Below are 17,769 nucleotides of genomic sequence, written 5' to 3' on the forward strand. Positions count from 1 at the left end.
TAAGGCTCTGGTGTTCCCATCAGCTGTCCTGATTAAGGTTGAGTAGTATGTGGTCTTGGCTGAAGAAAGAGCATCCTTGTATTGAAGTATGTGATTATAATACATTTCTTTGTGAACTGCAAGGCCGGTTTTTGCATAGAGGCGCTCCAATCGACGGCCTTTGGTTTTGAGCTGGCGTAGTGCTGGTGTGAACCAAGGAGCAGAGTGGGTAAAAGAAACAGATCTGATTTTCAGAGGTGCAAGAGTATTTAGCAGTCCATGAAGTCCATCATTGTAGTGAGATACTAGTTCATCTGTGGTGGCTCCGTTTTCTCTGCTAGGGAAGTCATCAATTCCATTGGAGAGGGCCGGCAAGTCAATATTCTTAATATTTCGGAATGTGATAGAGCGATGTATGTTAGTCTTGGATAATCTTATATTGATATTGCAGGATATTAACTTGTGGTCTGAGATAGGCAGGTCTGAGGCACAACAGTTATGAGGGGTTGCACCAGAACAGCAGATTAGGTCAAGAATGTGACCTTTGGAGTGTGTCGGAAAGTCAATATATTGCTGTATTCCAAAGCTATCAAGGCATGAAGTAAAGTCCCTTGTAAAAGCATTGTTGATGTTATCCAAGTGGATGTTGAAATCTCCCAGTAGTAGTAGATTTGGGGACACAGAACATAAGGTTGTTAAGAAGGCAGAGAATTCCTGTAGGAAGGCATTATTTAGCTTGGGTGGTCGGTAGATAATGGCGAGGATAGTAGGAGTTGGGCCCTTGATTAGGAGAGCAATGGACTCAAATGAAGGGTACACAGGCACAGTGATAGCGGACACTTTCCACTTTTCACTATATAGTATTGCCAAGCCACCCCCTCTGCCAGAGGTACGGGGTTGTGGTGTGTAGACAAACCCAGGAGGAATAGTTTGGTTAAGGTGTGAGAAGTCATTAGGTTGCTGCCATGTCTCAGTCAAGCAGAAGAAGTCGAACTTACGATCATTCAGTAGATCATAGAGCAGAGGTCCCTTGTTGGTCAGCGAACGGATGTTAAATAACCCGAGGGTTAGATTGCTGATGTGAGGTTTGGTGTTAGTTGACCTGGCTGGTTTAGCTAGGACGCTATGATCAACAGTTCGTGTGCTCCTGCACATGTGCGTTGATTTGCGACGTGAAATAACAACAGGAATTTGAAACCACTTAATCCCAGCAGTGGTAGTAGCTTTATGACGGCTAGTAGGAGATAGTGCACCATGGGAAGGGCAATGGACCAGGGGAAGTGACAGAACCTCGGTTGGTCGCCCGGGGGAGCTTTTGAGAGGGGGGGCATGGGTGGAGAGCAGTCAATCACGGGGGGGGGGGAGCGGTCTGGACAGCATGCTGGATGTTAGCTGCTAGTACTCTGCTACCCAGACTGTTGGGGTGGAGTCCATCGGCCCGGATTAGGGAAGGACGGTTCCAGAATAGGTTGAAGTTATCAATGAAACCAATATTGTGGATTTTTAATGTCTAGCTGTGTGACGCATCAAGGTTTTTGAATTACTTTTAGTATAGCATAAAGGTACTATAATTTCACCTGGAGGACTCAGAACACATTTTAATTTAAAATTGATTACAATAATTACAAATAATTGCTAAACATTAATGAATTAATCAAAAAAGTCCATTGACAGTTCAGAGCATCTGATTGATTAAAGGACACTGTGTTGCCTCAGCTGTTGCTAATGACAAAGTTGACATATGTAGGAAGGAAAATCTCAGTATAAACACTTCAAATGTTTCAGGTAGTTTATATTTGCCATGACCCATTAAAGGGATACTTTTAAATTGCAGGTCAGACAGTATATTGTCATTGGTTGCTGTTTTCAATATGTTTTGGTTTTGCATTTAACAATCGGGTACTTCATGGAGTACCTCTGAGGCTCGTCAACACACCTTGACTCAGCGGTAGAAGTGATGTGGCAGACAGAGAGGAAGAGGGAATGTAACAGGGTTTAGATTAATGCCATCAGTCAGATTCCGACTAATGAAAACGACTTTCACTGTAAGGCAGAATCAGACTTAAGCTCCTCAACTTGTTGACAGCTTTCTCCTTGGGTTGATTGTGGGGAAATCATGATCTTTACAGAGCAATAGTTAGCTTTTGCTATTGTTGGATGAAACCTGCATCTTTTTCATAAATGGGTGTTTGATTTTAAGACCATCAAAGTCAGTCAACATAGAGATGACAAGTTAAATATTGAGACTGAATATGGAAACTACATATTGTGCTTGTTCACTGACAGGATTCATCCTTTCTCCCTTCCTTGGAAAGAATGGGATATCTCTATCAAGTGCAAACATAGTCTCCGTCTGATGACTATTTACTGTATTTCTAAAGGTCTTGATTGGGGGATTGAAGTGGGGGAACAAAAGATCTCCAGAGCCTCTTCACCCACAAATAACCAGCTTTGGGCCTCTTATTAAGTATTCCCCAAAGAGCCGTGTTTAATTGCTAAGTGTTAATTAGAGATTTAAAGGGGAGGGGCTGCTGCACCCCGTTGCCATTTCCTTCTAAAGCCATTTGGGACTGGCATGCCACAACATGCTACACATATAGAAGACCCCCCTGAGCATTGATTCCATCACTGACTAACAACAATAAACACAACAACTCACTTATCCTGTACTGAATCATATCAATAATATACTGTTAAAAACCTAAGAAGAGACATGCTCAAGTGGATCACAGAGATTCCAAATGCTGGTAAGTAAGACAACATGGATCCCCAGTCACCCACAAATGAGTGAGATTATCTCTTTTGTTTGGTGTTCCCATCCCCATCTCTGTGTGCTGTATAAATTTGCACTGTAGACGGCCATAGTTAAAGATAAGCAGCGGCTTAGAGAGAGCTGGAGTGGCAGGCATACCCTGTATGCACAGTCACATGTACAGCCATCTTGTGCCCCCAATCTGGAGAGATGTAATTCTCTTTGTGTGATAATGGTTCTCAACATGCCAGAGACAAAAGGGAGCAATCCTCGGGGGAATTTGGCAGATGCTTAACCTGTTCCAGCTCACAATGTCTTATACTGTGGTGTAGCAGAGCTGCTCGCTGGGTAACACAAGGGTTCAATGTGGAGATGAGAGACCCCAGCAGATTAGTGTATAATACTGCTACTTGGGTATTATAATATCACAGTACTGTAGTATTCTACACTACAGTGTAATTCTACAGGGTAAAGCTGAAATAACTAATCGATTAATTGATCGTCAGAATATTAATCAGTAACTATTTTGACAATCGCTTAGTTGTTTAAGTCATTAATTCAACAAAGATGCCAACATTCTTTTTCTCCCCCCAGTAAATTAATTAATTGCAAAAAAATGCTGCTTTTCTTTGTGTTACATAATAGTAAAAATAAAAAGTTTTATTAGATAAACAGATTTATTTATAATAAATGTTAACAGTGTACTCCTATAGAGATGATACAGCACATCAACTTAAGGTTGGAACAGAAAATTACTAGAAAATGAAGAAAGAAAAGAGTAAATCTGATATTTTACAAGTTAATTTATCAAGCAACAAATTTGATTTCCCCAGGTGGTTTTAGATATTTTAATTTGAGTATTTGTTGCTAAAAAAAAAGAAAGAAAAAAAGGATCCATGTCAGAGCAGCAGTTGGTAGAAACTCCCCTTGTCTAGAAGGGAGTAATCAGTTCAAATAACACCACAGATTGTATCACTACTTCACAGTTTAACTAAAATCCCATGACTAGCACTCTGCACCTCTGGCACATTGGAGTCACGGAAAAGGTGTCATTAAGGAAAACCTTACAATATGTGCAGCTCCAGTCAGCCTCTATTCCATTCAGATGTGATATGGAATCAACCTAATCCATGCAGTCAACAAATTGAGTTATAAACAGGTAGAAAAAAACTAATTCTTTTAATACTCTATTTCCCTGGGTTCTGTTGACATACAGCAAAAGACTGAAAACAGGCATATATTTTTAGTAGATTGAAAATAAATCTAATATAGCTATTTTTCATCTCAGTGGGGGCAACACTTCAACCCTTAGTATTTAGTGTGATTGCTGCGCTCTCCACTTTTTATAACAGTTAACAGGCTGCCTGATTCCTATTTAAGAGCTCATTTAAGTCTGCTTGCTAGCTTCTGACAGCTCAGGCATTTATCATATGGAGCCACATTGTAATAAAATTCTATTCAGGAAAGATTATACCCCGGCTTTCTGATGATAATTTTCACCATCTTTGAGAGCAGAGCTTTTTTTCCACACTCTTTTGCTCTTTCTTGTCTGTACACTTCTAAGATTCCTTCATAGACTGATTCTCTTCATCATCATCCCCCAGAGGAGCTTCACTGATTTGTTTCCCGTCTAAATTTAACTGTCACCTGGACATCATCTCCTCATGCCAAATGGACATATGGCCTTTCATCATGGCCATACAGCCGTGTGTATGAGGGCTCCATGCTCTACTTTTTACATCTCCTTTATGGTGGATGAACGGAGAGCCCATGTCACATCAGAAGCAGAATGAGTTAGTTAAATGTGGCATTGTTGGTGTTTGGCTCATGATTGATCAACATTTTGCCTTGATTGTGCTCTTTCTTCGCTGACTAAATAGAGATCTGAGGTCAGTATCTAGCCTCTGTCCCTCTGTGACAGCAGTGATTTAGTTTGTACTGTGGCCATTAGGTGTTTACCAACTGGCAGGCTCAGGTCAAATGCTATATACAACCCAACCACAACAAACAGCACAATGCTTTAGCTTACCCAGCTCCACGGATTACATGTATTCATTTGCATATTACCATACGGATCTACACACATTATTTGTGAATACTGTATAATAAGCACAATTGTTTAAAAAATATATCAGTGATTTATAGGACTGCATAGAGTCTACACTGCAGTTAAGTAACTCACAATTCCTGCTACAGTACTTCACAGACTGTTGGTGTATGTAAATGATGCAGTTTTGTAGTCTTGCTGACAGCATCTTTGGAATATCAACATGGAAATTTCTGGCTTCTAAACACAAAAACTCCAAAATGCAGAGTTATTACAGCCTGCCAACAGCCAACGGGGAAAAAAACGGTGGCATTTCCAGCTTTTACTAATGAGGCAAAATGTCTAGTTCTTCATATTTCACAATCTGTAATCTGCAACATCAGCTGTACACGTGTTGAGTCAGCATGCTAAATTAACTATAAAAAGAATGTCTAAACAACTGTGATGTTGTTTAGAAGCCAACAAAAAAAGTGCGACCAGAATGAAAACTACATCTTGTTTCAGAGCTATGGGTAAACATATTTGTGAGAGTTGAAAGACATCATCAAACCCACTGCATAGATATTTGATGAAACAATAAAGACTCTGTGACTCAAAAGAGCAGTCTGTGATCCAAATAAGAAGAAAAATCTAGCCTAACTTTCAAAAATCAAGACACAAGATAACAAAATACTTTTCCTTTGAAACTGATAGAAAGATCTTTAAATAGAAAGATTAACATAGGAAAAACACTAAATGAATGAATAACTGAACTTGAATACGAATAAGCTCAGTCATTATAATTCTTATAACTTATTCATGTTGTTTGGTAATGTAAGATATTTGTTATGTACATAGATCACATTTTTTTCAATTTTCCATCCAATATTAAAGCTCTTCAAATATGTATGGTAATAGACCTCATATATAATTGTAAATTGGTCTTTTAATATGGGTAATATTTTAGGTCTACAACAATGAATAGTCAATCTAAATCTGAATGATAGACTAAATTAAATTTGGAAATATTTCATTTTTTGCATTACCATTCATACATATTACACTGTATACATTTTACATATTAATTTATTTTAACATCTGCAAATTTGATGGTATTTATACATTTCAAACACGTCACAACTTTATATGATACTAAGGATAAGATTTTGCTTGTTTAGGCCAATTCAATTTAGCACTTATATCCATGAGGAAACAAAAATCTTATGGATTTGGTTGCATAATTACCCCTGAATTTCCTCTTAATTTTCACTACAAACTAAATACACAGCCAACCGCTAATCCTGTTTCATACAATGTGTTATAAATGCTCTTTACTTTTGATGAGTACTTTTGTCAAAATGTAAAGCTTTTCAGTGTCCTTGTACTTTATGTAAGCACCCACCCTGAGACTGATTTGTTGAGTTCATTAACTCATCAAAGTGCTCTGACTGGACAGATTAATACAAGCACATATACTATTATTTAAATTATCCTGCATATGATATGCCAATATCTAGAGAGAAAGCATCTATGATTAAAAATGCTCTTTCTTTGAACAGTGTTTGATATTTCAAAGTGCTGAGTTGTTGGTATTTTTGTTGTTAGTTTTTTCTAACCAAGCTCTTTTTTCTCACCAATGTGTGATTCAAAGGTGTGAATGATGAGTAAACACCTGTAATTTAATTATGTCTTTCTTTATTGCCACATCTGTCACTGGATTAGAGAACACATGTTTGTATCAATGTTGGTCATCATCAATTGTTTTTTATCTTTCGTTTTATGATCCTAAGACCACCACAGCATGCTTTAACTAATGAAACAGCACAGAATCATCTCACAGAGTTGTGTACAATAACTTTGTGTATGGTGGCAGGTTGTCCATTGTCTGTTGTGTTGGTGGTGGTTCGGTGAGCAGATTTCTCCCCAGCCTGGGTCCCTGCTGACAAGAACAGCTGGCTCCGTCATGGCAACCCAGTGGCCATCTGAAAAGAGCCACCTGTCTTTTTCAAAACTCTAGGGATTGACCAATGGATTGTCCACTTCTTGTGTGTGGATTAAGGCATTAGTCGAGCATGGAAAAGCAGAGTGAAATCTCCTGGAGGCAGATCCCATTGTCACACAATGGAGGCAAGGGCCAATGACAAACAGGGTTTATGTCTTTGAAGGAACTAGCCCTGATAAGCGAGGAGGAGAGGGTATAGTATAGTGTAGTAGAAATGACTACTATCTGGCTCCCACAGCCAGATGAGCACGCAGTGACAGTGCACCCAGAGAGTGCCTTATCATTGAGGCATGTGGGAAGATAAATGAGAGAATCCACACTCTTATAAATTAATTGCAGTCTGCAGTAATAACCTTTCTGCAGGCAGGCACCGTGAGAAGCTGTGGGGAGCACAGGGGAGCTTTTTTAGCTAGTTGGGGGATTCTTAAAGCGCCTTAGGGTGTGATCCCACAAACGGCAGCAAATGGCTTTGGTAGCACATGCTGACGGGTGCTGAGACAGGCCAGCTGTTCAGTCTGCTTGGCAGTGATACATCTCTAAAGCAGAGCAGCAGATGAGTGGTGAGTGCTGAGCTGGGAGTCAGTTTGCTCCCCTTTCATTAAACGGCTACTCAGATCAGCAGCAGTAGTGATGTAACAACTTATATGTTGCTTTTTTCATTTTTCTCCTTTTAGCTTTTGGGAATCTGGTGAAGAACTAGTTTCTTTGTTGCTCAACTTCAGAGGTCCATGAGGCTTTTCATTTACCCATTGCTCTTACTGAAGTCGAAGCACTTCAGAGTCACACACACCCATTACGTCATCTAATGTGTTGCTCTGCCCGTCTGCTTGGTTCTTTTTTCTCTATGCCCTCTTTCACTCCCACTCTCCCCCTCTTTCATACGGATGCTGCCTTTTCCTGCATTCCCTGGAGGTCATCCTCTTCAGTCTCCTCTTCGCTACAGACAGTGAGCAATGTGGCAGCCTAGCAGCTCAGCTCATTATCGCCCACGCTGGGTCTACAGAGGGCATGGCACTGTGGAGCACAGCTCTGCCTTCACAGCCAGCTATCAGGGCTTCCCTTTCCCTGAACTGGGCAGACTGGGGTTCCTGCCTCTCTACATGGTTCCATGGAGAAAAACAACCAAGGTGCAACTAAAGATAAAAATTCTGCTTGGAGGAGCTGAGAAGACAGGGACACTAATCACAATATACCTTATTTTTTTGTAATAGTGCTTTCTGTGTTCTTCCTCTCTGGACAGAGTTTGCCTATTTCCCAGATTTGGTTGCCACATAAGAAGAGCGTAAGATTTCCTCTCCCTATAACAATGCTACAGGTGTGAAGGTAGGTATTTTAGACTCACAGAATTTAGCTCAACATTTGATTAGAATGTTTCAGTTATTCAGAGTAGTGCAATGGTGCTCCTTTCCCTTTTTGGAAGAGTTATGGTGGAACTGCAATACTTAGAAGCTAGATTGTGTTGGTGTGTGTGTGTGTAGTGGCTGTATAAATTAAAATGAAATTCAATTTTGTGATGAACTGCTCCTTTGAAGAAAAAAACAAACAAACAACAACCTACGACCCTATCCTCTCTTTGAAATAAATCAAGACTAACACAGCCATCAGCAAAACGTCATCTTGACTCACCTTCTCCTGGTACTGCCGTCGAGACGAGTCTAGGGATTGGATTAGTGCGGTGGCATGGCCCACAAACATGGCGTAGCAGGTAGCGCCCACAATCATGCTGAGGATGGTCAGCCACACGTCTGTCATGCCCACCGGGGGGTACATGCCATACCCAATACACAGCATGTGGCTCATAGCTTTGAAAAGTGCGTAGGAGTACTGCTGTCCCCATGTGTCATTCTGGATGAAACAGAGAAGATGAGTTAAGTTAGGATGAGTGTATCGGGACACTTTTGTGTCTGTTGCTCGCTCTCTGTCTCAAAGGGTGTTCATGGCACATTAAAGGTCAACAAGCACCCTTACAGATCACGCACATACACACTGACTTCCAATTACTTGAGACAAAACTAATGGCAGATGTCCACTTCAAACTATCTTGGTTCAACATGGAGCAGCTGGCAGGGTAAAATGTACTTTTCAATATGCAAACATTTGGAGTAAGCAGACCTTTGGGCAGGAGCCCAAAACAGAGCCCTGAGAATGGGCGGATGGAGCGTTAGACACTAGAGGCTTGCATGACAGAAAGTAGGTCAGCTATTTAGAAAAATGTGATTTCTCTGTGAGTTTTCTCATTTGTAGATAAATTGCCCCTTTTCCTTTAGATCCTGGTGGTAGTTCATGGCAAATCAATATCAACTCTCTCCTGGGGGTGACATGTCCAAATTGCTTTCAAACTCATTTCCACAGCGGAAAAGCCTGAGAGATAGCCATTTTATTAGTGCCCTCCTGAAAAGGTAAGGAGCGATGACCCAGCAAGATAATGGGACAGCTACTGTAAAAGAAGACAAAAAATGTCTTCTAATGATTCTAATCAGGACCAAACCAACCGTGAATGAGCCTATCAATACTAACAACCTCTTTGTCTACTAGGTAACGTTGGCGAAACATGAGGAACTTTCTGTCAGAGTGGTGCCTGCCCCCGAGGCTTGAATTAATTCAGAAAGATATATTTGTTATTCTGTCACATTGAGAATTCTTCTTCTACGTAATGCAATTAATTAGACCGTGTTTACTGTGTGAAACAAAACAAACTTCATTTGGATGTTAATGAGAGGCTACAATCCTCACATGGGATTTTAAACCTAGTACATTATGTGTGTTCTTCCTCACATCTCAGGGCCTCTCCACCCTAGGATGCAAAGGGCTGTTTTGGGGTGCAGCAGTTTGAGGAAGCAGCCAGTGCTACCTCTGTCGAAGTTATGGAAACACGACCCTGATCTGTAATAACATGAGAAGTAAAAAGTATAATCTAGTCAGAACTGCATGAAATCATTTTGTGATGAGGAATTTGTTGTGTGAGCCCATACTCCACAGTCACAGAGGTTACGGTATTAAAGCATTTAAGAAATGGACTGAATTTTTTGGTTTTATAGGTAGAAGAAAAGGTACAAGTTACATATGAACAGAGACACTTTTATCACTAAAAATGTAAACATGTAACAGAAAAAAGTAGTGTTTAAATATACCTTTCTACATAATGTACAAATATGTTTTTTTAAAATAAAACAAAGAGATTAGGGGAGCAATGCTTGTTTTCACTGCTGCAGTATAAAACAAAAGAAATTCAATCTTAATCTGTTCATTCTGTAGTGTACTATAGAGTTGAGCCACAGTTTACATTATGTTGCCTGACAGCTCAGCCTTATGCAATTTAGGATAATCCCCTTGCAACTTGACTCCATGCATATTGAACTGGTGGTAAAATGCATCTTTCATGTCGGCAAAGGGAACAGAAATAGAAAAGTGGAAAATATAAGTCTGCATTCAAATTAAATTTGTTTTAATGCATATTAATCTAGATAAATAAAATAAAGCGCTTGGTAAAATTGTGAGGTTATGTAAGGAGGCTATCTAGTTGAAAGGATGCTCATCTGAATCCCATTACTGAGTGTGCTCTCAGCAGCTGGGTCCCAGAGCAGGACCACCTCACCTTACTGTGCATCCCTGCTAAGACAGGTATAGAAAGCTTAAATTAGCTAAACTGTGAAACATCTCAAGGGACAGTGGTTTGCAACATCTGTTGCTTCTTATGATTAAACAGAAGAGAGGCATATTCTGTGAAACAACTGAGAGCTGAGCATGTCAGAGAGGCAGTGAGGCATGATGAACCAAATACATCATACCTTGAGCGATGTAACTACTCATGTGACATCTGTTCTGGCACAGAGAGCTGAACAAACAGCTGACTTGAAGCTGTTTTATGTATGATTTAAAATTGGCTTCCGTGAATGTGTTTTGTTGTTTGAAAATGTCTATTTTAGGTTTCTGATCTGTCATCTTTCTGTTAATAACAGCAGAAATCCCTCAGTGAATTGAATCATTAAATGACTTCAAAATAGTTATTTTAGTCTGTATTGTAAGTATTACATTCGAAAGAAAACAGCATTGTGTATTTTTCTACAAAGAGAATCTTGACACAGTGGCTGTCAACCATATTTGTACCCACCACACAAATGCCAAAGCCTTGTCTTATTGACACTAACTTCGACATGTATATTGATAAGCCATCAGTTAGATAGCCACTCTCCTTAGCTGCATTCTTTACAGGTTACATATATGTTGATTTATAAGGATGTTATACTGACGAGAGGAGCATTCACAGATCAATCCCTATTGACGACAGCGAGCTTTGAAATCCCCAACACAAAACCTGACAATAAATTATATTCCTCTGGAGCCATGTTCTTTTGTTACACGCTAAGTTAACATGAGGCCATCAGCTGCGGGTGATTCAGAATAGCACATCAGGTGTGACACAGTCCGCTTCCATAAGCAAATGAAAGAGAAGTCAGAGAGTCTGGCTTTAACTGTAACTGTACTCCGGCAGCTGTTTTAACAATACGATCAAATTAAAGCACAGCATGAATGCTCACTGGAAACTGTACCCAACCAATATTGGATAAGGGCCAACTGTCCTCCTCGGGGGGAAAAAATCAATGGTTCATGCACAGCCTCAGTGTCTCCTAAGATTCAGAGTCTCTCATTTCACAATATGGACAGACGTAGAAAGCTCAAAATAAATAAAAATAATCAGCAAATTGAATAAATGTGGGTAAATATATTTGATTTAGGGCTTAAAATGACAGATATGCTGGGCAATCTTTCCCAGGATGCTAAAGGGTTTTAGTAGAGTAATTACTGGAGCTGATGGATGAGATAAGACAGGACATAATCTGATTCGAACAGGCAGGAGGACTCGGTGCAGGAGAAGCACTTACCACCATCTTATTTTTGGACACCCAGCAATCGGCGGGGAAGTCCTGCAGCATGGGCACCAGGAACTGCAGGCAGCCATCCCAGTGACACAGGAGCAGCATCATGCCAATCAGGTTGACTATCCTCACCATGGCGCTGGCTAAGTCATACGTCATGTGGAAGATCTGAGGAAGGAAACAGGAAATGGGTTGGATGATTCAACACACTGATGGCCAAATCCCTGAAATTTCTCTAGATTGCAACGCACACACACATCCTCAAGGGAGATTTCCCTCTTCTACATCCAATTCAATAACTCCTGGGTCTTTTCTTTGATCACGTCATGCAGAGGCTTCTTGGTATAGGAATTAGACGGCAATGTGCTTAAACTCCTCGAAGAGCCTTGCCTATAGAAACCATAGCTTTTTACATTGTGCCCAGATGAGCAGGTGGATGCAGATGTTGCAGCTGTGAGAACAGTCCACTGGAGATGGTTAGCAGACTGGGACCAGAGCTTTGCTTTCCCTGCTGCCGAATCACTCTAATCATCAGCCACTCAGCCAAATACAATAATGGTACAAGGGTAGAGGTGGCTGCGCTCCTGGGGTGAGAGCATTCACAGGCTGGGTTTGTTAATCCTAATGATAAATATACTCATAAGGCGCTCCAGGACTTCTGGGCTGGTGTAGATTTTAATGGCCTCAACCATTCAAAGCCTCTTAATCCCATTGAAGACCACGGTGTGCACTGCTAACCGCTCCAGTCCTTATTAAAATCCACTCAATGCCTTTTAAGAGCTTGTGACTGAGAGGGGATATTCCATCTTCACATTGTTGTTCCACAGTAGGTGATGATGAGGAGGAAGATGAAGACGGAGCCAAAAACATCAACATTCAAAGTTTAATTTTTAGTCTTCATTTCTAAAGCGCTGGGCTTGTTTATTTCTCCATTTGTAGTTTCCATCCAACTGCATATACATGTGAATGTGTATCTGTGTGCATGTTAAGAAAGAGGCTGGCAGGGATCAGTGCCGTATTTGTCTGGGACTGTGTGTGCACTGCTGCACCATTATATCACATCAATTTAGCTCCGTCAACAGGCTAGCATGAAGCCAGACGTTCGGCCAGCAAAGTGTGCCCGGGTGAGGAGCGGAGCCAGGCTCTCTCTCCTACGCTAGATCTCTGTCTGTCCACACAAATGTACATACACTGAAACCCAATGTGTCCCACTCCCACTCTGTCCTTTCCTTCTGTATTTGGGCTCTTGCTCAAAATGTTTAGCCTTCGGCACTTTTACATCACCTAAGCTGAATCATTCGCCCAGCTGCACCTTTCCCGCTCATTTTCTAAACCTCTGTTCACAGCTGCACAACAAATGTGAGCTTATTGTTTGTTTTCTAGGAGCCAGCCTTTCTTTCAACACAGCATTAAATAAGATATGTTATCTAATATGCAATGTTGAGTGATGTTAAATTTCCTGGTGGATCCGCAATGGCATTCCATAACATTCCACAACAAGTGTTAAATTCACTCTGTGCTGAATGAATAAATCATGAGGTGCCCCTTTCCATCTCCCACATTAAGACTGATATATTTTTCATTTGTGAAATCATATTTCCAGACAGGAAAAGGGAAGCTTTATAAAGTGGAGACTGTTTTTAATCTGTAAGAAAAAAAAAAAAAAGATAAGTAATATGTGAATTCAAATACAGCAATTCCTAGGACATTAAGGACTGACAGAGATAGTGCGTACAGTACAAGCACACAGTGTTGTTTACATTGTGAATTATTATTTTTAAATGAGCTATTTGCGATTCTGACACAATTTCCATTCCAATATTACATTTACCCCTGGGCTATCTGCAGGAAGAAGCTGCATATGTTGTCATAGTAAAAGAATAAAGCAGTGTAGCTTACTATATCTGCATAATTCTACAGGAGAGAGAGGCATTTCATTTTAATGGGTGGTAGATATGAGATATTAAATCTATCATTATTTAACTTTTCAATTGTTTTATGTGTTTATTCTAAAGGATTGGCATTGCCAACGATATATAAAAATATAGTTAAGTCATTTTGGGAGTTGGAATATGAAATAGTCTACTGTCTTTAGTCAGTCCTATACTGTCCTGTTGCGTTGTGTTGGTTGTCCTTGAATGTGTCAGTGTGCTGAATAATACTGAACTCTCTGCAGTGTCACTGTATTTTTGAAGCAGGATAAATTCCTTTCAATATCTTGAGGCACAGCCTGAATGACTCATTACTATTCAACAATAACTCCTGCTACATTCCTACTGTAGATGTGCCCTCAGAAGACCTCTGGGACTTAACTACTGTGTGGAGAATAAAGCCTATGAGAACTGTCACAAGTAATTCCATGCAAATCTCCAGTTTGTAACCCAAACTTTACTGTCACTGGTAGAAGGTGATTCCCCTATCTCCCTTCACAGCTGTAATCAATTCAAATACACCCGAACAGACTTTGCAGCTAGGAAAAATTGTTCCCAAGATTGGTTCTGTTAGAAGGTTGTTAAAGGATCATTATTCTGAAGCAAAGGAATGAGGTCTCCGTATCTCTTCGCCCTCTCTTTTCATTCCTGTCACCTCTGTGTAAATTTGAAAATTGCTACATACAGTGAGACATCTACACTGTGTAATTTAACAAAGAAACATGTACTGTAAACATGCACACATACAGCATTTAACATAAACACACAAAAAACAGTACGTACACAGACCTACATGATGTCTGCACACAGTATTCCGCAATGTGGCGTATAACATGGTGGATGATGGATTACTAACCACTTTCTTTTAATTGATAGGGACACAGAGTGAGAGTGGCAGTATCAGCATCAGCATAAACAAGAGAGCTTTGATTGATGAGGGCACAGAGACACAACATAACGGTTTCTTATGGGGGCTTGTTGTTACTCACACTACTCTCATTAGGGCTCTCCATATGAAAGGCCATGCTAATGTGCACTTGCCTTTTTCCAATCAAAAACATGGGCCAGATCACACAAACCTATAGTTAGACAAAGTCAGTGCAGTGGTTTCGTAACCGGTGTTGGGCAGAAACGTTGCTGTAATACTATTACTTTCCCCAGTCACAAGTAGTGTAATGAAATACAATTTCCAAGACAGTATTACAGTTACTAGTCCAAATAACACTGTGTTACTGCGTTGCTAGAATGCAATTAGTTTTTTGTCCTAGGTACATGCAGCAGGTCAGGGCAGGTCATGTCGGCAACTTGCCAAAAAGCTAAATGAAGGATATAGGATGAGGGAGCGGGAGAGAGGCATACTTTAAATAGCTGGAAGATCATTATTTTGATTTTGTCCCAGTCAAAGACGCAAAGAACATTTTCCTCTGTTGTAAACTTTGTGCACGCACCAAAATGCTTTCAACCACGAAAAATACAACATTGAATTTGTTGAAGCATCTGTATGGCGGCACAGCAATGTGAAACATGTCAAAAATAAAGGGAGGCCTCTACTGCCAGTGATGCATGCACTACAGCTGAACAGTGGAAACTGGATTTCACAGCAGGACATTGTGGCGAAGAGAAGTAGACAAGATCTGGTGAAGCTCATCTTGACTCACACATTAACACATTAACACACATTTAACACATTGTAGAGAAAATAACCATGAAGAACAACATCAGGCTGCCACAGAGAAAGACGTCTGCTAGCTACCTTGAGCGAGAATATGATGCAATCTAATTTGAAGGCCTTACTCAGAGAGTTAGACTTTGTTTACACCACAGATGACATCTGGACAGCTAACAACAAAAGTGTTCAGGGTGTAATAGTTCACTGGATCAGCAGTTGCACTTTGGAGCACAACAAGGCCGTCATAGCAAGTAAAAGAATCGGAAGAATGCACACACTTGATGTTATTGGTGGAGAGATACAACAAATTCATTCATCATATGGACTGCTTGGCAAAGTTGTAGCCACTGTGACAGACTATGCATCACATTTTGTCAAGGGCATTCAAGATATATCAGCCTGTCAATTTGGAGCCTGATTCGGAACTGGGAGAAGAAAGTGACGAGGATGTCACTTTCACAGATCTCACATAAGCTCTCTACACTGATACTGATGCTCAGTTTACTCTTCCCCCACATAAGTGCGAATCACAAATAATTATCCCTTTTAACACCAGTGACCTACTTGTGCATCAGCACATGTGGTAGAAATCAGTCACCCAAAGCTACTGGTGCCATCATCTACAAGGTGGAATTACTTTTACAATGCTGTTTCAAGAAGCACACAAATTCCCACTAACAAGCTGAATAGCCTTTTCATCAAATCGAATTAAGTGCCTCAACGACAAAGAGTACCAATTCCTGTGGGGGTACTGTTCCGCCATGAGGCTGCTTACAGCAGCAGTGGGCATCTTACAAGGGGATAACTGTTGATCTTCCCACACTATCTTTTTTTAAATCAGTCAGTACAATTATCAAAACAACACTAGTCAGCAACATATGATTAAAACAAATACAGTGGTCAATAAACAGCCTAAAAAAAATTAAATATATGATATTGATCCCACGTGGGAAGAATTATTAAGAATTAAGAATTATTCAAATGACAAATTTAATAGTAATTATACATCTATAATAAAAACATCAAATTGTATTTTTCAGGTGATCCAGACTCATGTTGCTGTTGTACTGGATATCAAAGATGCCCTTCTAGCAACTGCAAGTTGTCCAAATTCAAATTCTGATGGCTGAGAGATGAGGGTAGCAGAACGTTTTTGAGGGAGCTTCTGAAAGCAGAGTGTCTCACAAATGCTCTCAACTGTGTCTCAACTTTAGAGGACCCTGCTTCTGCATCCTCGATGTCAGGCAGGCATGATGAAAAGGAGTTTTTGCATTTGAGACAGAGCCCGAGGACAACTACTAATGGACTATTTGAGGTCAGGGAGTATGAAGTTGAAACTCTTAACTAGTTGTCAAATGTCAAAAATATTAACATGAAGTGAAACACTCCAACCCCAACCCATCTAGCACACAGGTAGAGTGGCTTTGTAGTTTAGGAGGTTTGGTGTTTACCACTAGAAGGAAGAGGGGGTAAACTTTTAAATTACTTTTGATAATAAGTAATAAGTAAAAATAAGTATTACTATTTAAAGGACTAATTAGTACAAATTAACTTTAACTTTTGTTTTAAACACTTCCTGAGTTACTTGCCAAACGCTGTTCATGACTGTAAATAATTAAAATGACAATTGCAAGCACTTGTAAGCACTGAATGAATGAACAGTTATCATGTGGGAAAAGCCACTTAAACAACATTTAATCATGCATGGCAGAAGATGGAAGATTAAACTGAACAAGGACACTGATGATATAACTACTGTTATTACTAAATTACTACTATAAATACCATGATTACTATTTCTTATCCTGCTGACTAACACTACTGTTAACTAGACTATACTATTACAAATGTTACGAATACATTCAGTGCATTCTAGAGACTAACCACTAAAACTAGTGACTAAAAACCAATACATTTGACAGGGGTCAAAGACAGGGCTACATAAAGTAATCTGTGTCCATGTGAGGTAGTGATCAGGTGCAGACAGGGAGAGAGTGGAGGTTGGTAGCTGCCGAGTCATCTCAAACACATGACGTGAGTAGAGCAAGATCCAGGTGAGAGAATAGATACATATGTCCCATGGTGCTGATGGTAGCTGCCCAGACACAGTCGATGTGGCACGATTCTGAGGCATCTGGTGTTTGCTGCTCGCACCGCTAATGATGATGAATGTTTGGAATGACGGCGTCGCGACACATAAAAGAAAACTAAATTCTTCACTCATATTGTTTTCCTGTGTCCTTTCTCATCATTTCTGTGATGTTAAAGTACAATAAAAGACATTTCATTTTATCACAGTGTTTTAGTGCAGTGGAAAAACAATTAAAAAGACAGCCTCCAATTATATAATTTAATGCATTAATGAAGCACTTGAATTGAGTGATTCTTGGTTTTGATTTAGCAGGAATACATAGTTGAGCTGAACATGTTGATTCCTCATCATTTGTTCATACAGCAATAACATGCTATTAAAGAAATTTAAAAGTGAACTTAATCTTCAGTTAAAATACGTATTCAACATAAAATGACTTAT

At 40.0% G+C, this 17,769-nt stretch overlaps 1 protein-coding gene across 1 annotated transcript in view; it reads right to left on the reverse strand.

Annotated features, from left to right (window-relative positions):
- hcn4 (hyperpolarization activated cyclic nucleotide-gated potassium channel 4) overlaps nucleotides 1-17,769 on the reverse strand; it is a 67,159-nt gene that overhangs the window by 23,605 nt on the left and 25,785 nt on the right. Inside the window, exons 4-5 of the mRNA XM_062415435.1 lie at nucleotides 11,643-11,804; nucleotides 8,386-8,604 (exon numbers count right to left, since the gene is read on the reverse strand). Of these exons, the coding sequence (XP_062271419.1) occupies nucleotides 8,386-8,604; nucleotides 11,643-11,804 (381 nt within the window). The remainder of the gene's footprint in view (nucleotides 1-8,385; nucleotides 8,605-11,642; nucleotides 11,805-17,769) is intronic.

Source organism: Scomber scombrus, chromosome 1, assembly GCF_963691925.1.
Source record: "Scomber scombrus chromosome 1, fScoSco1.1, whole genome shotgun sequence".
Classification (NCBI taxonomy): Eukaryota; Metazoa; Chordata; class Actinopteri; order Scombriformes; family Scombridae; genus Scomber; species Scomber scombrus.